The 23,830-nt window shown below is 49.5% G+C and overlaps 1 protein-coding gene across 2 annotated transcripts in view; it reads left to right on the top strand.

Annotated features, from left to right (window-relative positions):
• Window positions 1-23,830, top strand: part of TOP1MT (DNA topoisomerase I mitochondrial) — a 1,598,136-nt gene that overhangs the window by 579,779 nt on the left and 994,527 nt on the right. Inside the window, exon 1 of one of the 2 annotated variants that reach the window (XM_086966301.1) lies at window positions 23,205-23,546. The exons of the other annotated variant lie outside the window; for it this stretch is intronic. Within the exon in view, the coding sequence (XP_086822427.1) occupies window positions 23,410-23,546 (137 nt within the window). The 5' untranslated portion in view covers window positions 23,205-23,409. Of the gene's footprint in view, window positions 1-23,204; window positions 23,547-23,830 lie in introns of those variants that run through there. 2 annotated transcript variants of the gene reach the window in all.

The following is a 23,830-nucleotide window of genomic DNA, read 5'->3' as shown; positions in this document are numbered from 1 at the left end:
GGCAGGGCAACGCCGTTCGACGTCGAGACCTCCGTCGAAGGCAGGACAACGCCGTTCGACGTCAAGGGAGAAGACTCCGTCGTCGGCTCATCATCGCCGATCGACGTCGAGGGACCACAGGTCAACGTCGAAGCATTCGACGTCGAAGGTTATCACTCCGTCGACGCCGCAGAGGCGTTCACCTTCGAGGGAGGAGAGCGGACAGGTCGCATACCCCCAGGGTCTCCCGATCACCAAGGAGGGAGCAACACAGATCTCGAACACCGAGAAGGGAGGTACGGACTGAGAGATCGAGATCTCCACGAAGGGAGCATCAGAGGGAATCACGTTCTCCTCGAAGGGAAGAACGACCTAGAAGATCACCTGTGAGGAAGGAGAAATCTCACCACATGAGGAGGAGAACTCCATCATCCTCCTCTTCATCTTCATCTAGATCTTCTAAAGGGGATTACTCTCCAACGCTGGCAGACAGCCCTCGCTCCAGAGCTTCCCCGCTTGACGACGTCAACACGTATCTGGACGTCTTACAAAGGGGTGCTCACAAACTTAATATAGAGATGGCTGTTCCAGAGGTGTCCACTACTGTGATTTTTGAGACCCTTCGTCACAAATCATATACACGGCCTCTGCTCCCATTGGTTCCAGGGATAATGGACCCAATCAAAGAGGTTTTCCTCACGCCAGCAACGATCAGGGCGGTACCGGCACGTATCCAAAAGAAATATAGGCCGGCCGACTCGGATCCTATCTTTGTGAAGGGAGAGCCTGCGGCGGACTCAGTTATAGTAGCCTCAGCTAAGAAGAATCACACAGTCGCTCCTTCTTCTTCAGTTCCTCCTGACAAAGACAGCAAGACGCAAGGTTCTTGGGGACGCAGAGTATGCAGCACAGCAGCTTCATCCCTGAAAGTCACTAGTGCATCAGCACTTCTCTGAAGGTACGATAGAGCTCTATGGGACTCCATGGAACGATTCAAAGAGAAATTGCCCAAGGAGGACCAGAAGGACTTTGAGGAAACAGTGACGGAGGGCTGTTTGGTGGCGAACCAAATGATTAGTTCATCTGCAGATAACGCCCTTGTAGCAGGACATGCCTACTCACATGGGGTATGTGCGAGGAGATCTTCTTGGCTGCGTTTAACTGGTCTCAAACCAGATGCCCAGCAGCGCATCCTCAATCTGCCCTTCTCAGGATCTTCACTCTTCGGGGAGCATGCCGATCAGGAAATGACCCGCATGAAAACAGAATTGGACACAGTGAAGGCGGTTGGTCTGGAGGAAAAGAAAGAGCAGTTCAAGCGACGCTTCAAGACCAACAAGAACCGGGGAGGCCAACAGAGGGTTCAAACCCCTCAATGGTCTCAAAACAAGCCACAAGGGAAAGCGCAATACAGAGGAGGAAAATCGGGCAGAGGCAGAGGCGGACATCATCAGTCCTCTACCACGCCTAGAGGAGGCAAGGCCTGAGCAGTGGCTTCCTCTGGCGCCGTTACCCACTCCAGTGGGAGGAAGTGCTTCGCAACACCTTGCAGAGTGGGTCAGCATCACAAAAGATCGGTGGGTGCTGAATATACTGCGCAATGGATATGCGCTACGTTTCCGGAAGAGACCACAACCGATTCCTCCAAAAAAGACTCGCTCGTACCATCTAAAACTCCTCAAAAGGGAGGTGAGCGTCCTCTTAAAGAAAAACGCAATCGAAGAGGTACCCCCATCCCAAAGGGGGAGAGGAGTGTACTCAAGGTATTTTCTAGTCCCCAAAAGAGACCAAGAGGACAAGTTCAGACCGATTTTGGATCTTCGAACCCTCAACAAGATGGTGGTCAAAGAGAAGTTTTGCATGCTGGCACTTCATCAGATATGTTCTCATCTACAAATTGGAGATTGGATGTGTTCGGTGGATTTACAGGACGCGTACTTCCACATTCCTATAACACCAGGTCATCGGAAGTACTTGAGATTTCTGGTAGGGAACAAGCATTACCAGTACAAAGTGCTTCCCTTCGGACTAAAATCCGCACCAAGGGTATTCACCAAGTGCATGGCAGTGGTAGCGGCATGTCTGCACAAAAGAGGTCTCTTTGTGTACACATATCTAGACGACTGGCTCCTGAAGAGTCCGTCCCCTCGTCAAGCCACCAAAGACTGTCACCTGTGTCTTCAACAACTACACAGGCTCGGCCTCCACGTGAACACAGAAAAATCGGTCCTGCAGCCCACGCAAGCTATCCACTATCTGGGAGCAGTTCTAGACACAAAGGTAGGAAGAGCGTTTCCTTCGCAGGAGAGACTATCTTCCATGGGGCAGAAATGCAGAAAGTTACTTCAGTTTCCTCGTCCAAAGGTGCGAGAAGTAGCGTCTCTATTGGGCTCCATGGTGTCCTGCATCTTCCTAATACCGAACGCCAGGTTGAGGATGCGACCTCTACAAGAGTCTGTGGAAGATCAGTGGGACCAAGCGACTGGAGATTGTGAGGATCGAATCATCCTATCTCAAGCAGCACTGACCTCAATACAGTGGTGGACTCGCCCTCGGAATGTCTTGCAGGGAGTCTCTTTTCTGCAACCTCTTCCTTTGCTGTCTGTGGTAACGGACGCATCTCTAGAAGGCTGGGGTGCTCACATGGGTCATCTTCAGATTCAGGGTCGCTGGTCGACCAACCTTCAAACATACCACATCAACATGCTGGAACTTCGAGCAGTTCATCTGGCGCTCAAAGCGTTCCTTCCAGCAATAACAATGGACAAAATCCTGGTTCAGACGGACAACACTACAACTATGTTCTATCTGAACAAGCAGGGAGGAACTCGATCTCGCCCTCTGTCTCTGGAGGCCCAGACAATCTGGCACTGGCTTCTGGCTCGGGGACTGTCGGTGGTGGCAGTACACCTTCCAGGCGAGCTAAACACAAAAGCGGACGCACTCAGCAGGCACTTCGAAGATCAGCCAGACTGGGTGCTAAACGACGAAGTAGTCGAAGAACTCTTCCGTTGCTGGGGTCGTCCAGACATAGACTTATTTGCGGACGACGAAAACGCCAAATGCCATGCCTTCGCGTCCAGGTTCCACCGGCCAGGGACGAAAGGGAACGCTCTCCTGCTGGAGTGGATAGGAATGTTCGCCTATGCGTTTCCTCCTCTGGCACTGATTCCGAAGGTGGTGGCCAAGCTCATCAGATCGAGCGTGGACATGATCCTAATTGCTCCGGATTGGCCGCGACAATGGTGGTATCCAGACCTGTTACATCTGTCCCTCTGTCCACACAGACGCCTGCCGTGCAGGCCAGACCTGTTGAGCAAAATGAACGGGAGGATCCTGCATCCCAACCTCCCGTCGCTGAACCTGACTGCATGGCTCCTGAGGTCTTGCAATATGGACACTTAAATCTGCCTCCAGAATGTATGAATATTTTAAGAGAGGCAAAGAGACCTTCCACAAGGGCGTCTTATGCGTTCAAGTGGAAAAGATTTTTCATTTGGTGTAAGGACCATGGCTTTGATCCCACCAAAGGTCAAGAAGAGGTAGTCCTTCCATACCTCCTTTACTTAGCTACATCAGGGTTGAAATACGCTTCTATTAGGGTTCACCTATCCGCCATAGTAGCGTACAGAAAATCCCCTACACAAACATCGTTTTTTCAGGTCCCAGTGGTTAAGGACTTCCTTCAGGGATTAAAGAAGGTCTATCCCCCTGTGAGAAATCCTTCTCTTCCCTGGGAGTTGAACCTGGTTCTCTCCAGGCTGATGTCTACACCGTTTGAGCCTATACACAAGGCCTCCTTGCAGCATCTCACTTGGAAGGCGGCCTTCTTGGAGGCAATAACCTCTGCGCGCAGGGTTAGCGAGATACAAGCACTCTGCACCAAGGAACCTTACACTGTGTTTCACCACAACAGAGTGGTAATGAGGGCTCACCCATCTTTCCTTCCAAAAGTGGTATCGGATTTTCATATAAATCAAACGATTACCCTTCCTTCGTTCTTTCCTAACCCATCGACCCCAGCTGAGAGGTCGTTGCACTCGTTGGATCTTAAACGGGTGCTAAAGTTTTACCTAGAAAGAACGAAGGACACCAGAAAGACAGACCAGCTCTTTGTCAATTATGGTTCAATGAGGACCGGTTTTGCAGCAGCCAAAAGATCCATCTCCAGATGGATTGTCTCATGTATCAAACTAGCATACCATCTGGCTGGCAAACCTTTGTTACAATCACCCAAAGCTCATTCCACTAGAGGGAAAGCAACCACAATAGCGTTTTTGCATGACATTCCTATGTCAGAAATATGCAAGGCTGCTACATGGAAATCAGTCCATACTTTTACAAGGCATTATTGCCTAGAGTCTGATTCCAGAGCGGATTCTCAAGTAGGGCAAGCCTCCCTGAGAAACCTATTTGGGTAGAATATGGCCTACTTTTGGGCCTACAACTATGAATGTTATCTGTTGATTCCTTTGCCCGCAGGGATGAGGTGAGGCTCGCTACTGTATTCTAATGCTTATGACTATTGATGAGGATCCCCTGGAAGAGAAGGATTAGTTACTTACCTGTAATCCTAGGTCTCTTCCAGGGGTATCCTCATCAAAGTCATAAGCAACCCTCCCGCCTCCCCGGGCAAAGGACTTTGTTTATTAAATAGGAGATGTGTTTAACCTGTTATTACCATGGTTTGGTTTTCAGTCTCCGAAAAGAACTGACCTAACTGTAACCCCTGAGGCATGATGGGAAGCTAGGGGCAGAGGTGCCTTAAAGGCACAGCGTCAGTTTTAGTACATTCAGCTACAAGTTAGCTTTTCAGTCTTTTTAGACTGGGTATTTGCAATGCAGCCTGGGAGCTGTATATGCTTACAGTGTGTTATAAGAATTTCTACTGTTTTCTAAGCATTAAAACAGTTTCTAAACAAGCATTGGTGTTCTTTCTCATGTTTCTAATGCAAAATACACTGTATGGTGGAAATTCTTCACAGCATATTCCAGCTCTATTGTTTTATTTGGCTGCAATTGCTTATTTTTATATATATATATATTTATATATATATATGTCTATATATATGTGGGGCACATATATTATATTGTTTCCGGGGTCCCGCGCATGGGCGGGAATATTCTAATGCTTATGACTTTGATGAGGATATGAGTCACGGTGGACGTGTGACGGCCGGGAGCAGTCATGACCACGCCTGCGATTGGAATGTCCAGAAATGGTGCGGAATTTGAGCAGAAGTGAAGAGGTTAACCGATCAAGCCACTGCATTCCAGATCGGTAACGTGGTTTCATGCAGTCGACCTGTAAGGATGGGAGTACCTCAGGGCTCTATTTTGTGCCCAACGCTTTTAATCTCTATGTAATTCCACTGGCCAGGGTGATCAGATCATATGGTTTTGATGTAGTGTCATACGCCAATAGCACTCAGATTCTGATCACCCTTGGTCCTTACCCCATGGACACAAAAACACGCTTTATTACCTGCATGTTGCAAGTTGACAGATGGATGAGCACTAACCATCTGCAACTTAATGGTAATAAGACCGAGGTGATACTCTTTGGGAAGGCACATGAGCACTGGTAAAAAGACTGGTGGCCTCACAAACTTGGCCCCTGTCCAATTCCTAGGCAGGCAGTGCGCAATCTTGGTATTCTAATTGATGGCCAACTATCAATGAAGAACCAGGTCAACAATCGATAGGCACCTGCTTTGGCATCATGCGCAGCTTGAGCAAAATCTTTAAATGGATCCCGATAGAAGCTAGGAAAACTCTAGTACAGGGACTCATCATCAGCCGGATAGATTACAAGAATGCCTTGCTGACCCCAATAAATGAAGATCTGCGGTCCAGGCTACAGGTTCTGCAAAATACAGCGGCCAGGCTGGTATTGAATCTCCCATCTAGATCACCCTCCGCACCAAGCTTAAAATTCCTTTTCTTGCTTCCTGTAAAGAAGAGAACCAGGTTTAAAACTCTCTGCCTGGCACACAAGATTACAAGATTATGTACGGTAGATGTCCCAGCTACTTAGCAAAGAGACTCAGCTGGTACCAGCCTCGCAGGCCATTAAGGTCCAGTAATACATTTATCCTCACCCCTCTCAGTCCGTACTGCCAAAGATGGCAAAAAATAATTTTCCTTCTTGGCGCCCACCCTCTGGAACAAATTGACCCCCCCCCCCCCCCCCCACCTACCTTTGCCTTGTCATTGATCACAACTGTTTCTGTAGGGGGTTAAAAACATGGCTGTTTTATCATTAAACCTGCAAGATCTTCTCTCTAGCCGGAAAGTCATAGTTGTTCATCAGCGCCATAAGACCTTTGGGTGATGTGTGCTCAATAAATATCCCTGATTTGATAAGCTAGTGCCATGTCGTGAGGGATCCACAACATGAATCCCCTGACACTGGCAATTCAATTTTGTATTGATAGCCGTTAAGTATGGCTAGAAGAGGTTAGAATTGAACTCGCATTTTTGAGCATATGACCCACACTGGTGAGGATGACTAGGTGCCCAAAAATGTAGCAGGTTCAGTGGGTATACTGTAGTACTTTTACAGTTAGTATTAGTTGTGTTTCCTTTGTTGATTGTTGTACTTTTTTGTTCTCCCCCTTTGTGTTTGGAGGTGCCTGACTTCAAAATGGCCACCCTCGATTCCTGGCACCCTATTGAAGGGCCCGTTTAACCTTAGCACCTTCGCTGCTTGAGATATTCCTCTCCTGTGCTGAGCCCTAATAGAAATGGGTGTGGTCATGACGAGCTGAGCTCGTCATGAGCACTGTGCCTCATGACGAGCTGAGCTTGTCATGAGCACCGAAGGGGTTAAGATGGCTGCCGATCAGGGCTGACTTCTCATGAGGTTTAGGTCCTGGTGCAGAGGCTCAGTGAAACAAGGTGCATGCTGGACAGTACAGTGGTGCACGTAGCTGCAGTCAGGAGGAACAGGAGCAGGCAGCTAGTTGGAGAGCCTGTGACCGGATCCAGCTTCCAGGGTCACAGGCAGTCTGAGAGAGCACAAACACAGGGTGGGCTCACACACAGGGTGGGCTCCTGAAGGCGCGTCTCTGGACCACTCATAGCTGTGCGCGACCGTGGTCTGCTCCCGAGGTGGCGTCTCAGGAATGTGGCTCATGAAGGACGCTCGCAGCAATCTGGGTGGGCTCCCGACTCCACTCCGTCGTCTTTACGAGGACAGCGATCAGTACGCAGGGTTCTTAGAATAACTTTTGTCGCCAGTTGTCGTGTCTATTCGGCAGTATAGACAACCCAGACACTGCAATGCTAAGTATCATCCTAGCGCCCCTTAAATTAAATCTGCCACAAAATTACAGGACCTTGGAGAGGCACGGTAGCTCTAGTATTTAAAGGCAATTTTGGCATAGCATTTTTGCTGACATGGTTGGTGTCATTAGCTTTGTCTCCTTGTGTGGTAGCTTTCATGGTGTCCCCTATGTAAGTAAACCTGCATTTTTGACAAGCTAGGGGACCCTCTACGCAGAGTGGAACGTAATTCATACAGTACTTTCCTAAAGGAGATATATGAGTTTCTAAGATTACATAGCATTTTGGCAGAGTAGCAGATTCTGACGGGATCCCTTACTTCCATAAAATAAATGTAAAAAAAGGTGTGCTGACAACGTTCGGGCGCAGACAGGCTTGCCTTTGGCGCACCAGCCATGCTTCCACTGCCCATCCGCATCAACATCCTCCTTATATGTGTGTCTCTCAATTAGCACTAGACTGCCGACTTCAAAGATAAGGGGCGGGAGCCACTCCAACAACTCACAACCAGGAAGTGGGGCAGCTGATGCTTTCTGTGCATCAACTACATAGACATACCCTATGCACACACTCAGTCTTTTTGTACACGTAGGTGGTGGTACATAAAATTCATAGTAACGCTAAACAGGCAGAGAAACAGTACATAATGACAAGAATGGAAAAGAACAGTGTGACAAGGGATGATCCTTTGGTCCTTTTTTTAATTTTCAAGGCTTAACAACAGCCAGCTGACACGTGTTTCATCGCATCACGCGAATCTTCAGGGCTCTAGGTAGCTGAGTTTGAGCCAAAGGTCGCTCTGCCGGTGATATTTCCGACCCGGTGGGGCCCAAGACAGTCTTGAAATTACAATATAGAAGAGGACGTGGACTTGAAGCGAAGTGCGCTTCTTGTATGTACCCGGGAACTGATGTTCTTATCTAGAGGGAGCCAATCGCTCCGAAATCTTAGGGTCCAATGTAGCGTTAATTAACCATGGAGCAACAACGGTTGCTCTGTGCCTTCGCAGTAAACAAATGTTGATATTGTGTAAAATCCAGAGGAGCTGTTCCCGGGTCGCCGTGTTCCTGGTAGTGGACTCTCTAAAACCCATTTTCTCATTTCTTGCTTTCTATGCATCAGTCACTTTACAGAGACCGCGGCAGACCTGGAAGCGAACTGAGCAAATGATCCAGTGACCCAAATTTTTAATACAGTAAAAACCCACCAGATAAAAATGTAATCCACATAAAATGTGCAAATGAGTAATGAGCGCATTAAAGCTTGCCTGTATTGATCTGGCTGCACATCCATGTCCTCCTATGTATATGTCCCTGAATCATAACCAGACTGCTGACTTCAAAGATGGCGACATGGGTTTTCCATCTCTGCTCTTGGGTTTTGATCCAGGTGCTCAATTTCAAGTTACTTTGTCCATTCGCTCTCTTTCCTGTGAAGTAGAGCAGGGTATCCTTGGCTCTGCCAGGTTCTCATAGCATGTAGATTGTGACAGCGGTAGGGATGTGCCTGTGTGATTGTCTAAGTCTATCAAGATATTGTTTCAGCTGATCCAGGTTTTCCTTCTTTTGTGCGACCATGTTTTGAGACCAGCATAGTCGCTGCTTCCAGCATTCTTTACCGGATATCCATTTGCTGGGGCCTGTATCTGAGATGAGAATTACTTCTGTTTGGCAATGATTTCCTGGACAAAATCATGATTAATGTACATTTTGTGGCTGTCGAGTGAGAAGGGGACTTGTTGCTTGACTGGCTTTAATGACTGCTTGGGCCTATTGATGGCGTATATATGGGGGATCCTTCTAGCGTGGTTACCTCCACTTTTTTCCTGATGTCAGTGTGGACTGGTCTGACTGTGATCCTTCTAATCCGGATCCCAGCCACTGTGCTTCCTCCCTAAATTGGACAGTGATTAGTACTTTGGTACCTTCCCAATTGGCTACTGGTGTACCCTTCTAAGACCCTAGTATATGGTACTAAGGTACCCAGGGCAGAGGTACACCAGGGGTCTCCCATGGACTGCAGAATGTATAGTGCCACCCATAGGAGACCACTTAAACTGTAATTACAAGCCAGCCGTTGCAGCCTGTGTAAGCTGGTACTACCACCACCAAGTTGATTATCCAGGCTTTGGAAGTGCAATCAGCCATTTAATACTTTTAGTGGACATTAAGAAAATTACGAGATGTCGAACTATATGCTGGCTGCACCGAAACTGGTCTTATCTGGTATCAAACATGTTGGAATCCTACACCAACACTGATTTCAGGGTCGGATGTAGGTTCCTATGTACTGCGGGGCAACCCTAGGGTGCCCCCCTGTATTTCTGGTATGAGCCCTTTAGGGTCTAACAGCAAGCTAGTGCTGCTGCCGACCTTCTCCTCCTTTTACTGCTGAGCGGAGCTCAAGCAGGGGAAGGCAGAACAATAGGTTTCAGCCCACAGGGAGGTGTGGCCACCTCCAAGACAGGACTTACTGTATTGGGCTAGGGTGGGGGCACTTGCCAGCGCAACCGTACTGCTTTGAAGGGCACATTTGGTGTCCTCTTTTCTTAATCCAGTTTGAGCCAGCTCAGGGAGCCCTTGGCTCCCGATCTAGTGTTGAACTGAACAAAGGACATGGGAGTAGCCTGATGAGCTCCTTGCTACCTGCCTGCCCCTGAGGATTACCGGTGCACGCTGCCCTCACCACGAGAGAGACTTTGTTTAGCCACCCTCCCATTCCTTTTGCTTCTACTAATGGTTGAGAATGCGGTTAAGGAGTCATGTTTTGACCTCAAAACGGGTTGCCAAAGTGGGGCATCTCAGATCTAAGTGCAGGCGTATTCAAGATGTTGTTGGTTTCTGAATACCTCGGGCAGAAGTGACCCGGTCAGTGGAGAAGGGCTGGGGACATCGGCTACCGCAAATGTCCCTGGCCCGAGGGGGTACCCCGTGATCCGCCCGTGGGAGTGGGGGTGATGGTGGTTGCGCCAGGGGACCAAGGTATGGCCCGGTGGCCTAGGCTCATCTTCCCCGAATGGGTGCCATGGGGTGTCCCTTTACTTGGTTGTTCTGGCGTGATACTTTTTGGGGGGCCAGCTGCCTTACTGGCCCCAGCTCCCTCTATATTTATGGAGTGGAGAGTTTGCATTGTAAACAATGCCATTAGGAACCTAGAGTGGTCAGTCATGACTCCATAGGGAGTGTGAGAATATGCTAGCAGGAGATCAGATGCACTAGTAAAAGTTTGCTGTATTAAACTGTATGGAGTTTGTAAATGTATGGAAATATTATGCAATGTGAAGACAACTGTTGAATTTTAATGTCGTGTTTATGGAGTGTAATAAATACGGCCAGAGAATGGGTACATTCTCAAACGCAAATCTGGTTGTCTGGTGTGGTTTTCATATGATGGTGCAGCTGTAATGTTGTTCTGGTATGGGGAGGGCAATTTCGGTCTTCCTTCTTCAGCACATTGGTCTCATGACGGTCCATCACCTATGGTTTAGTGTCTTTCATATGTTTATAGCTCACGTTGCCACCCATATTGCGGCCACGGTGAAGACTTCAGTGAGACTCCGCCATCTTCCCCCTTGGTTGGCCTATGCTTTCTAATGACCATATTTCTTTTCCCCACTCACTAAGCTTGTAGTGAGTACTGCTTTATGGGTTTCTTTTTTTTACGATCAATTTTATTGAGTTTTGGATTGAACAACAAACAGCCCCATTCCGAGCTAAATTATACATTGGGAGAATAGGGAGAAAAGACACACATCACATTGACATCAAGGCTACATAAAGGAATCAAGAAAAGCAGACCACACCATCTGTCGTCGAGTACCTTGACTGATTTCCCCCATATGCAACGAAATTTCTCGAGACACCCCCTGGCTACCTATAGAGGCCGCTCCTGCGCAGCACACCAGCCCACCCCCCGACGCCAGCGCCCTAGAGTGGGAAGGGCAGTGTCCAGCCAGTGAGCAGCAATGTCCCTCTTGGCGACCGCCAACGCAGTATTGAGGAAGAGCTTCCGAGGCCTGGAGCCGTCCAGTCCATCGGTGATGCCCAGCAGAACGCTTATAGGATCAAGAGGCCCCTCCCAGCTCAGGAACCCTGTCAGGTTTTGTGTTAAGAATTCTCAATACCCCTGAATTGCAGTACATGAACACACCATATGATAGAAGTCAGCGTGGGGGTGGGGGCAGTGAGCATCAGGCCGAAGCCCAGCGCGAGGAGACGCAGGGGCGTAAAATTGGTGGCGTGCAGAAAATAGACTTGGACCAGGCGAAGTCTTGCCGATACCGCAATCGTCCTAGGGGCCATCAGGGCGTCCCTCCAATCCTTATCCTCCAGAGCCCCAAGCCAGCCCTCCCACTTCTCTCAGAGCAGGGAAAGGGAGTTAGGGGTATTATTGGTGAGTGAGCGGTAGATCCGAGAGACTCCACCCTTCCCCAAATCCCCAGTCTGAACTTACGCCTCGGTGGGGTATATTCATCGATGTGTATAGGACAATCCTACCCAGAGTGTTCAGAGGCAGCGTGCGCCATTTAAGGAGGTCGGCGCGTATCCGCTTAACCAGCGGGGTGACATTGAGCTCCCATGCGAGGTCAGGGAGAAGGGAGATCCAAATCCCCAGGTACCTGAAGGACAGCCGCCAAAGCGGAATCGACGACTGCCAGTCGAAGCACGCGCATGATAGGTGTAAGGGGACAAGGACAGACTTGGACGGGTTAAGCTGCAGGCCGGAAACTTGTTCAAAAATGGCCAGCGCCCGAAGGCAGCGAGGTCCGATCGGGCAGGGTCAGCCAGGAAAGACAGCGCGTTGTCCACGTATAACGCGATTTTGTCCTCCTCTAGGCCAGGCCACCTCCAGCCAGTCAGGGAGTGGTCATTGCGAACAAGGCAGGCGAACAGCTCCATTGCCCGAGCAAAAAGGATCGGGTAAAGATGGACAGCCCTTCCGCGTACCCTGTCCAGTGGGGAAGGGGCGGGATAGCTCGCCATTAATGAGAACCCGGGGGCGGTGATAGAGTAGTCGCACCAGATTGCGGAATGGAGTGCCAAAGCCCATCTGGTCCAACACCGCATCCAAGTAGCTCCTGTCAGCTGGAGTCAAAAGCCTTCTCAAAATCAATAAGGAGAAGGCACAAGTATGGAGTCAGCAGGTGTTAATTGGCATGGGAAGGTGAAGGTGTCGGAGACAAGTGTCTAGTCCCTCGGAGAGGCATGAAGCCGCATTGGTCAAGGTGGACAAGCTGGGCTAAATGCAGCTGTATGCGATTGGCCAATTTGGAAGCCAAGATCTTGAGCTCCGTATTGATGAGTGAAATGGGACGATAGTCCGAGCAGCGCTGCGAGGCGGGTTGGGACTTAGGGATCACTACGATGGTAGCGAGATCCGTCTCCGGACGAAATGAGCCACACTCCGCCGCTTCTTTGTACATCGCTACGAGAGGTGAAAGTAGGGTATCGCGATAGGGCGAATGAAACTCCAGAGGGAGTCTGTCCGGCCCAGGAGTCCTACCAGCCGCCAGGCGCAAAATGGTGTCGGACAGCTCCGCAAGGGTGAGCGGGAGATCCAACACCGCGTCGGAGTCGGTAAGGCGTGGAAGAGGGAGCTTCTTCTGTTGGAGGAGGTCAGAGAGGGAAAGACCAGACGACCGTACCGAGTAGAGAGTAGCGTAGTAGGAGGCAAAGCATTGGGCCACTGTCACTGAGGCGCAGTTGAGCATTCCATCTGCGTCTGCCATTTCGACTATGATACGTTTGGCCATGGGGTAGGTGGCGAGGCGGTGGAGGAGCTTCCCATTTTTGTCTCCCCCAGCCATACACTCTGGCCACAGACGAACGCCAAAAAAGCTTCGCAGCTTCCAGGGCGGTCTGTCTAATCTAATCTCGTAGGAACGCCAATCTCCGTTCCTGGACATCAGATCTATCCTCTGGGTCCAGCACCTCAATCAGGGTGGCTTGCACTTCCAAATGTGTGAGCTGAGAGTTGTGAGCCGTGCGAGTGAGTTTCAACTGGCCCATGGCGCACCCCGTAGTAGGGGCCTTTCCAGCCTCCCAAAGGGTGCGAGAGGAGGACACAGAGCCTTGGTTAGTGGTAAAAAAGGTACAGAGTTCAGCACCAATGCTGTCCTTGAACTGCTCGTCTTGGAGGAACCAAGCATTAAGTCGCCAAAGCGGTCGGGAGGATGGGGGAAGGGCCCCTATATGAAGTAGCCCTGGGGAATGGTCCGACAGGCCCCTCGGGAAAATAGAGGTTGCCTGGAGCCCTCTGCAGTCCTGAGCCGGCAGGTAAGCATAATCTAGGCTTGCATGAGTGTGATGAGAGGCAGAAGTGTGGGTGTATTGCCTAGCAGTCGGGTGCCACAGTCTCCAGGCGTCTCCGAGACCCAAACTGGCAGCCCATGAAGAGAGGAGACTGGATTGGACAGTCCTGGAGGTAGAGGGAGGGGACGCAGTGACAAGGCCTGGGTCCATAATGGTGTTAAAGTCGCCCCCCACCACAGTCAGTCCAAGGGGAAAAGCCGCGATCAGCGGGGTAAGTCCGCGGAGTGTAGGGGGGTCAGCAAAGCAGGAGGGGAGTAGACAAACAGGAGATTAAGCGGGCGATCCCCAAGGGTCCCTTTTAAAAGAATAAAGCAGCCCTGAGGGTCATGTGTCACCTTACTCGCCACTAGAGGAAGAACACGACGTTCCAGAATTGCCACCCCTCCGGACCCCCGACAAAACCCAGAATGCCATACAGCACCGTAGCCATAGCGGGCAAGGTAGGGGCAATGTTGACCTAACAGATGGGTTTCTTGAAGCATGAGTATGTCCACCACCTGACGCTGGGCGTATCTCAGGACGTCTGTGCGCTTAATCTTATCCAGCAGGCCGTTACCATTCCAGGACATTAGGTGGAGCGATGAGAGCGTGTTAGAATCGCCGAGGAAGAGGCGGCCTTGGGGGGAGCCGGGCCGCAAGGCAGCTTAGCAGGGATATTGGAGGTGTGGTAACTCCCAGAGCCCGTGGATAGGGTAGCGTAGTAGTGTGCGGAAAGTGTTCATCCAGGTGTAATGGAACAAAGGTGGTGCAGAAAACATTAGCCCTAAAAAACAAAACAAACCGGAGCAGAAGTTCCAACCCCTCCCAACCCACCACCCCACACTTCAGGAACGGAAGCATCTATCGCCTCAACAGTAACAGAACTAACACACCAAGCTAAAATGCTTGGAAACGGGGAAAGTCGTGGAGGACCCCTCCTCATAGTAGGATGTTCATGTTCTATACCATCGGTAAACAGTTAGTGGCCAAATGGGATACTGGTCTCAGTCTTGGCAACTGGTCTTGAACGACCCCAACTGGGAATCCAAACATCATATGAAAGGCTAACATCACTGTGATATGATCAGGCCGGCCCAGTGAGAAGTGTCGGGCTGCGGGAAAGATCAGTGTCCGGAAGATCTATCAAGGACGGTCAAGGCGAAGCCGAACTGGAGTCAGGGCGGCCTAGGGAGCCAGTGCGCCGCCCTGCCGGAAAGGTCTCCCCGGAAGGCCCAGACGTGTGGCCCTGCGAGGGGCCCGTCGGAGAGGCAGAGCACGCACGTCGCTGGCCCCTGCGCCTCCCGGACTGCCTGCAGCACGGGCGAAGAGCCGGCACGCCCCGCCGGGTGCCACCGGTAGCAGTAGGTGGAGCGTGATTCTGGGCAGGCATCTGCAGCAGGCGCTCTTCTGTTGCCCATGTCCACGCCTCTTCTGGAGTCTCAAAGAAGATGGATTTGTCCTGAAAGACCACACGCAGCCGCACTGGGAAGAGGAGTCTGTATTGAATATTAAGCGTGCGCAGCGTCTGCTTGACCTCCCCAAAGGAGGGCCGCTGAGACTGGACCACCCGGGTGTAATCAGGGAAGCTCATTATCGTCAGGTTCTCATGCTTGAGCGGTTGCTTCTTCCGGAATTCAGCCAGGAAAACGTCTCTTTCCCGGTAGTTGAGTATCTGCATAATAGTTGGTCGCGGAGGGGCACCCGCCTGCGGCCGGGGGGCAGCGATCTGTCCGCCCTCTCGATCGTGAACCAGGGAGAAAGCGCTCCCTCAAGCATCCAGGAGCGTATCCAGCGTTCCACAAAGTCCGCTGCCCGACCTTATTCCACACCCTCAGAAAATCCAACCAGGCGAAGGTTGTTGCGGCGGGCGCGGTTTTCCACATCTTCAGCCTGCCGGTGGAGCTCCTGCGTGTGGGACTGGAGCCGATTCACCTGGGCCTCGAGTTGCTGAACGTCGTCCTCCACGGCTGACACTCGGGACTCTGCCTCCTTAATCTGGCTTAATCTGGGTATTAGGGTTCCGAAGGTCCTGCCTGATCAGCGTTATGTCGACGCGGACCTCCGCAATCTTGCCCTCGACCGAGGACTGCGACGTCTGGATCGCCTGGAGAATTACGGAGAGGTCGGGTGCGGCAGGGGCACGCACGCCTGCAAGACCACCGGCAGCCGCAGCATCAGCGGTGGTGAACCGATCTATTCTGGTTTGAGTAGGTGGGGTCTTGGGTATTTTATCCCCGACCATGGTGACGTCCAGGCAGGACGGAGACGGGGCAACGGCTCGCCAGAAGCAATCTGGCCAGCCGGAAGGCAAGGAAAGAGGATGGAAGAGATAGGCCCGGGCGCAGTCCGCCGCCCCGCGCCGATCTGATCGTACTCGGCGAGGGCCTCAGTGGACCACAAAACAGTAAACAAAAAATCAATAGGGGGAGTGAAGAGGTAGTGCTAGAAAGCACTCAGGTGGATACACCCTCCTCCAGTCAATGGTAGATAAACAACCAGATCCACCTCTAAGAGGTTTCCTGTGAGCCAAGGTATTGAAGGCATACACAGGATTTGTTAAAATACCCCTCACACACCAAAAGGGCCCTTGGTGTCCTGCTTCATCATCGGGGTCTTCCCGCCTGCTGCGGGACGGGGCGTGCTATGACTACGCTGCAGCACTTAGATAATGTAAGTGCTATGTGAAGTGTATAATGAGTGAGTGCAAGTAGGGTCAGGGGTGAATGAAAAAAGTGAAATTAAAAAATACCTGGCCTTATGGGAACAAAAATTATTTTATTAGTTATAGGCTGGTATTATTAAAAGTATGTGCGGTGGAGAGACCAAAGTTGTCAATGAGCGTGTTCTCCTGGGGATGTCAACATGTTTCGAGGCCTTGCCTGCCTCTTCGTCAGGACTGAGTTAGATCTCACTGTGGTCGTCATCCAATGGTGAAAAAGTGTATATACAGGTGAGAAAAATAAAATAACAGTACTATACCTATGTGGTATGTAATTAATTCTAGTTAGAGCCCTGTCGGTATTTCTGAATCATGAACCTGCAAGATAAAAAATGAGATCACGTTATTAACCATGCGCTTCCCAATGCGCTTCTATATGTCTCCTGTGGAGGGAAGAGCATGATGACATAAGGTGACTTTACGTTTTGTGCAAGTATCATACTACAAGAAAAACACGTTTTTATTGCTGTGACCTATTCAGGAAGAAAAGGACACTACATAACGGAGAACACACATGACATAAAGAACACACTCATATCAGTATCCCAATCATACTGGTGAGGATGTATGCAAACCCCCCCTTAATTGAAAAAGATCAATGTAACCACCTCCACCCGTTTATACACTGTCTAGACATCTACACTTGAATTGACTGCACAGCGCATGCTAGAGTCATCGCGAGCTTCTCTATTAAGCGACGCGCACCCACTCGCCTACATGAGGGTCATCCTTAACGGATGTGGAGTCCTACTAACCCGCCTACACAGGATTTGTCCCACCACTTAATAACAGCGACCACGAGGTGATCCCGAACATTGCAATATGGCCGCCACGCAGTGCCTACACATCGGGCCCGGTTTAGTTCTCTCTAAACCAGAGGCGGTGTTCCACCGACACAGGTGCAACCAATTGTTCAATTTAATAGAGTATATAAGTGCTTCACCCGCTCCTCTCTCTCACACCACGAAAGCCGCGGACGAGGAAGGATGCGAGGATTTCTCTACTGGTAGTGAGTACGGCATAGCCGTGTTAGGGAATCCTGACTTAGATTCTTCTCCGCTTACTGGAACTGAATATGTCCATAATTTTTTCCTCACACCCACAGATGGAATTTCCACTTACCCCTCTTCCAGACCGGCTCATGGGGCACTGACTCCTAAATATTGCAGAATGTATTGGGCTGATTATAAGAGTTACCATGTAAAATTCTTTAGTTTACAGCTCACCACTGTTCACGCAGATCATCGCGTCTTTGAGTGTGTTCTTTGTCATGTGTGTTCTCCGTTATGTAGTGTCCTTTTCTTCCTGAATAGGTCACAGCGATAAAAATTTGTTTTTCTTGTAGTAAGATACCTGCACAAAACGTAAAGTCACCTTATGTCATCATGCTCTTCCCTCAACAGGAGACCTATAGAAGCGCATTTGGAAGCGCATGGTTAATTACGTGGTCTCATTGTTTATCTTGCAGGCTCATGATTCAGAAATACTGACAGGGCTCTAACTAGAATGAATTACATACCACATAGGTATAGTACTGTTATTTTATTTTTCTCACCTGTATATACACTTTTTCACCATTGGATGATAACCACAGTGAGTGACAGAGGGATCTAACTCCGTCCTGACAAAGGCAGGCAAGGCCTCGAAACATGTTGACATCGCCAGGAGAACAAGCTCATTGACAGCTTTGGTCTCTCCGCCGCACATATTTTTAGGTCTCGCGACCTATCAATGCGCGCAAGCGCATTGAGCGGAGCGAGAATTCAAGTAGCCAAAATCCTCGTCAAACCAAGGGCCTTCTGCTGCTGTTTTGTTTAAGTTCACGTGAATCACGTGACCAAACAAGCACGCGCATTCACGGCCGCACAGCACATCAAAGGGCTTCGCCCAGCATGCGCTCTGCGGCTTCTCCTCCCCTGTCTCGATCACACTCTCATCCCCTGCTGCTTCACACCGTGTCGCATTTTTTTTTTGGGGCTGTTTGACTTTAACCGGCTCTACACCGTGTCGCATTTCTCCTCCCCCCTCCCCTTCTCTGCTTCTCTGCCTTCCCTCCGTCTTGTTTCCATTTTGTCTTCTGCCATTTCCTTCATTTCATGTGCATTTTTTTTCATGTTTTAGTTTCCGAGGACTGTGTGCTTCTCTCGTAGGCTCTCCCGCCCCCATCCGGCTTCCCTCCAACCATTTGCCACACTCCTTGCCTCGGTCTTGCCTCCCCCTCCATTCTCCTCCCCTCGCTCGCATTCCCGCCCCCCACCAGGCTCTCCCGCCCGTTTCTCTTTTTTATCTCTGTCTCTCAATAAACCTGTTTGCCAGGATCCTCCCCTGGGCATCGCACTCAGGATGTATGAGGTGCAGACAGGTACATTAAGGTTTATTACTAGACTGCACTAGACTACATTGTACAAAATACCACAGCAAGACTCCTAGCAAAAAAAAACACATACACCGCGCCTGCAAAAGCGTGTGTCAGAAGCCACGTAATTAAAGAGCGCTCTGTTTAATGAGGAAGAAAACGAGAAAGCACTTACGGAGACATTTGTGAATATGTCAACAATGCAAAATCAGTGTGTATTGTTGATTCACACTAAATCAAAGCTATTTAAGAGAGGAGGAAGCTATCGTGTCTTAACGCTTCCCTGCCACTGCTTGCTGAAACCGCAGAAGTGCAATCAGAGGGCAGCGGAGATCCTCAGACGGGAAATTACCTCGGGCGCCATAGAAACAGGCAGGGAAGCCCGTCCAAAGCAACACCGCTTCTTTTTTCCAATCAATGGGCATTCGCTACCCCGGACGATCAATTAAAAGTCATGGAGAATAATTATTTGACATTACTTATTCGCCCAGTTGTGCAGCACTGCGAGGTCGCCTGGCAGTTCCCCCCACATACGCACCCAGTGCCCCATCTAAGAAAGCAGGCTCGGCCAGTCTCACTCCCACAAGCGGGGCAATTACTGGTAGCGCTATGATACTACCGCTACGGTAAACACCGATAGCGGTAACTACCAATTACTGCGGGGGGATAAGTAATAACTTTTCGGTAATTAAGTTAATAGCGTTTTCTATCTAAAATATTCCAAAGCCCACCTATGTGCAACAACCAACTTAACCTAACCATACAGCAGGCGTTGAACACCCCAGCCAAGCGCATTTCTACCAGAGGCACCGCACTAGAACTGACACGCAAACAGAGGCTGTATGGAAAGGCGGAATCCCAGACTGACAACTGCTGTTCCATATGAAAACGTGAATATACCCAAGGAAATTACTTGCATAGGTACACGAACGGACTAAATAGTGGAAATCACTGGTCAAAACACAATAGCAAAAAAGAAATCAAAAGTCCTGCCTTATTCTGGAACTCTCCAAAAAGTTGTGCCACTTTATGAGCAGTCCCGTCCCCATCAGTAATGTTGCAACTACTCCCCCCACACCCCGCACCCACACCTTCACCCCAACAGCCGAAGACCCATTAGTCCTCACAACACTTATGTACTACCCTTGTGGTTGGTTTGACCTTTTGCCGTGTCACTACCCCATGAACACCAGAGCACAGCCAGGCATTTGGTGGCTACCTGAAATGTTTCAGCATCTTAGAGGGAGAGAGCACCACGGGAAAGCACCAATGCCTTGATGCACTATGCTCACTCTGTTAACCTCGAGTGACTGCATAAATGTTTTGGCATTTGTGCACCCGACACTCTGAAGCAGCTACAAGATACAGGCAGATTTTAAATTACACTAACACCTATAAAACAGTTGTAAGCAGTCAGCCACCAAGAAAGCCTTTTAGCAGGAGGACTGAGACTTATAAAATGACGGGTGCAAGTCACACTTTTTGGGCCAATATTTGGATTAGGATAAACATGATCAATGAACAACTCCTCTGTATAAACGGGTTCAATATGCACTGCTTAATTATCTAGGGTTCAGCAAAATGTATCAATCATCACTACATATGGGTAGAAGAAACAAAGTCCACTGTAAACATCCTCAGACAAGATGATCCAGACATGGCACCAGATGGAATTTAATTCACTAATTCTGGCGAAAAGTGCAGAAATGGCTATTACCAGAGGATGATAGTTAATTAAACAAGCACTGGCGTTGCCAATAGGTCTCGCAGTAGGAAAGTTGGAGCTATTACAATTGCAAATACCAATGCCTTTTTTTTTTGTTTACATTTCAAAAACATAAAGGGCTTTGTCATTTACAAAACCAATAGCTCCAACTTTCCTACTGCGAGACCTAGTGGCAACGCCAGTGTTAGTTAATAATACCAGCCTATGACTAATAAAATAATTTTTGTTCCCATAAGGCCAGGTATTTTTTAATTCACTTTTTTCATTTACCCCTGACAATACTTGCACTCACTCATTATACACTTCACATAGCACTTACATTATCTAAGTGCTCCAGCGTATTCGCTAGTCGTTACACGCCCCGTCCCGCAGCGGGGCGGGTACCCCGATGATGAAGCATGACACCAAGGGGCCTTTTGGTGTGTGAGGGGTATTTTAACAAATACTGTGTATGCCTTCAATACCTTGGCTCACAGGAAAACTCTTAGAGGTGGATCTTGTTGTTTATCGACCACAAAACAGTGCCAGGTTCGCCAGATCACTGAGGATAGAGGCTGGGTGGGCGTCGGCCCCGGACCCGCAACGCGGGAGGCCAAGGTCAGCCAAAAAGGCAGGATCTGGGCGTCACGGCCCCAGATGACCGGAGCCAATGGTGGGGGCCCGCGACCAGGACCCCGAACCGCCTGAGCCGTGCGGCCAACCCAGAGCCCCAGGCGGGGGCAGCGGACCAGGAGAGCGGGCCCGGGCAGCCCAGGCCAGCGCCGAACCCTCCCTAGGCATAAAAAGAAAGCCGAGCCGCTGGGCCACCCACAGGCCCCCGCCATGAAGCCCAAGCACCACTGCCCGAGGTGGCAGTCGTGGAACCACCAACACTCAAGGTCAAGCACGAAGGCAAGATCTGGGCGTCACTTCCCCAGATGACAGGAGCCAATGGAGGGAGCCCACGACTAAGACCCCGTGCCGCTTGAGTCGACAGACACAAGGCGGCGGCTCCACCAGTGGAGAGTTAGCTTCTCAGGCGCACCGAGGGAGCAGCGGGAACAGAGCTCCTCCCCTGCCAGGCAAGGCGGATCCAAACAGGCCCTGGGCTCCCTAGAGACACAGTGGAGCTCTATCAAGCAGGCTGGCCGTCCCCCTGGCAAGCGCCAATGTCGGGACCAGGCCACAGACCCCCAGTAAGTCTCATGAGGCCGGAAACCAGGTGCTCCGCCGCAATGCAATCAGGGCCGCAGAGAGCCAACGGTTGCGGCGGCAGCCGCCATTTTAGGAGAGGCTGCAAGGAGATCCAGGGAACGACCGCACCGAGGATCACCCGGCAGCGCGGAAGCGGCGACCTCCGGACCTCCAGGTGAGCGGGTCAGGGATCGCGTGGTCACCAGGGTACCGATGGCAGGCGGAGGGGTCCAGAGCACTCCTAAAGTGCGACCGCCATCTTGGCGCTCCGCTTTATGGGTTTATTACGGTTCAACATGCTTCATGAGATTTTGACAAACTGTTCCATGGCCTCCAGCAGCTCACTTAACGTATTAGTCTGCTCTCCCATATAAACAAACATGGCCAAACCCAGTAGATCTCACTTTTGGAACCCATTGATTTGTCAATATTTTTTATCCATGCTGAACAGCATTCGCGACCCTGAGCACAGTGGCTAACGATTTTTTAAAAAGCCAGTTACTGAACAGAGTTGGATCTGTAACTTAAAAAAAAAAAAGTGAAAGTATTTTTTTCTAACAAAAAACAGGTTGCAGGAGGAAGCAAGAGGGTGGGAGCGTAAGCAACACGCAGGTCATGCGTGGGGAGAGGAGACGTAACGGGTGAGAGAGAAAGGTGGAGTTGGCACGGAAGAAGCATTCGGGCAAGCAGGCAAATGGGTAGTGAGGGACCTTTCGGCCAAATATTTACTTAAAACTTATAAATGGTAATATCTCTGGTTCTACTGGTTGGATTTTTGCCGTTCTTGTAATATTTTATTTTTTAAATTGTACTCTATTTCTAAATTGGTTTGTGTGAGAAATTGGGTTATTGGTTGCGGGGGGGGGGGGGGGGGAGGGGGGCATCCCACTCTGGCCGAAACCACAACCCATGTCTGTGTAAACCACAAAAATCACTAAATTAAACTGTGCCTCTTCTGGGAGCTTGGCACAAAGCAGTCAGGCATACTATTTATGCAGCACACAAATAGTAATGAAGTGAGAACACAACACAAGAAAGGTCAAACCCAATTAAGAAAAATAGAGTACATTTTGATAGATAAATTAATACCAGAACGACAAAAATTCCAATCCTTAGAACCAGAGACCTTCACTTTTACATTTTTAAGTAGATATAGCACCTCTCTCCCTCACCCCGTCCACAAACACACACCTTTTGACGTCTGCGATAAGAATCTTGCACACCTCTGCAGTACATGCATGACCCTCCTGGGATATCTTAGAGAAATGAGAACCATATCATGTACACAGCTTTCACACAGAAAGGTCCACGCTAGTTATAGGGAATCAAAGCTAAAGAACTATTCGTTTTTGCTGTTCTAGTATTCAATATTATATGGTTTTGCAGTACAGCTCACACAATGTAATTCAGACTTTCTAAATTTGACCACTTGGTACCGCTGTGGGCCGCTCCGAACAATTGCTGCTTGGTGAGCCTGAGTAAGCGTGTTTACGTTTTTGAAGATTAACATTCATAGATGGGGAGTAAATCAATTGTCATATCTTTTACTTCCGTGGTGGTAGTGTTGCCAAATATGACCTCTTCCAGTAATCCGCCATTTAGCTCGAGAACTACATTACCCACAATGCCTTGAGATGTTTTGGCGAGCGACTGAATGCAAACGAAGTTTTGAATGAGATCTCTGTTGTTTTACCCGCGAAGTTTAATCGATAACCAACAGGTTCCTATTCAAGTTGCTTTTTTAGAGGAACTCTGTGAGTAAATGCTAATCATTTCCAGGTGAAAGGTCGGGTTTCTGAAACGCATGCTTTGCAGACCCCCACGGTTCCCTTTCATTGTGCTGGGCGTTGAGATGCTACAATAATATAGGGTGACTGCTATGTTTAAGCTCCCAGTGACTCTGATTTATAAAATGTGTTTAGCTAAAGTTAACGGCCCCGGGTGGCTGCTTTTTCGCGCTCACGAACATTTATGGGGTTGTGCCGTGCTTACCAGGGTGCCTTGCCATTTTGCCAGGTAAACCTATTTATTATACTGTTTCGTGTTCCACTAATAAATATGTATACTCTTGACCTGTTTTTGTTGTTAAAGTTACAATGTTTTTTTTTTATCTTAACCCATGTATGTGACTTTTTTAAGCATATTTTTTTCCAGGTTAACTAACTTTAGAAATAACCGTTTTTTTAACTGTATGAAGTGCCGGGGGTGTTTGTATTTTTAGGCATCTACCGAAAACCGTAGAGGTATAGAAGAAATGCGTTTAGGAATACGAGTACTGTATAACTTAAATCCTCGAAATC

Source organism: Lissotriton vulgaris, chromosome 4_1, assembly GCF_964263255.1.
Source record: "Lissotriton vulgaris chromosome 4_1, aLisVul1.2, whole genome shotgun sequence".
NCBI classification, from domain to species: domain Eukaryota; kingdom Metazoa; phylum Chordata; class Amphibia; order Caudata; family Salamandridae; genus Lissotriton; species Lissotriton vulgaris.
This window is presented reverse-complemented; position numbering and strand designations above follow the sequence as displayed.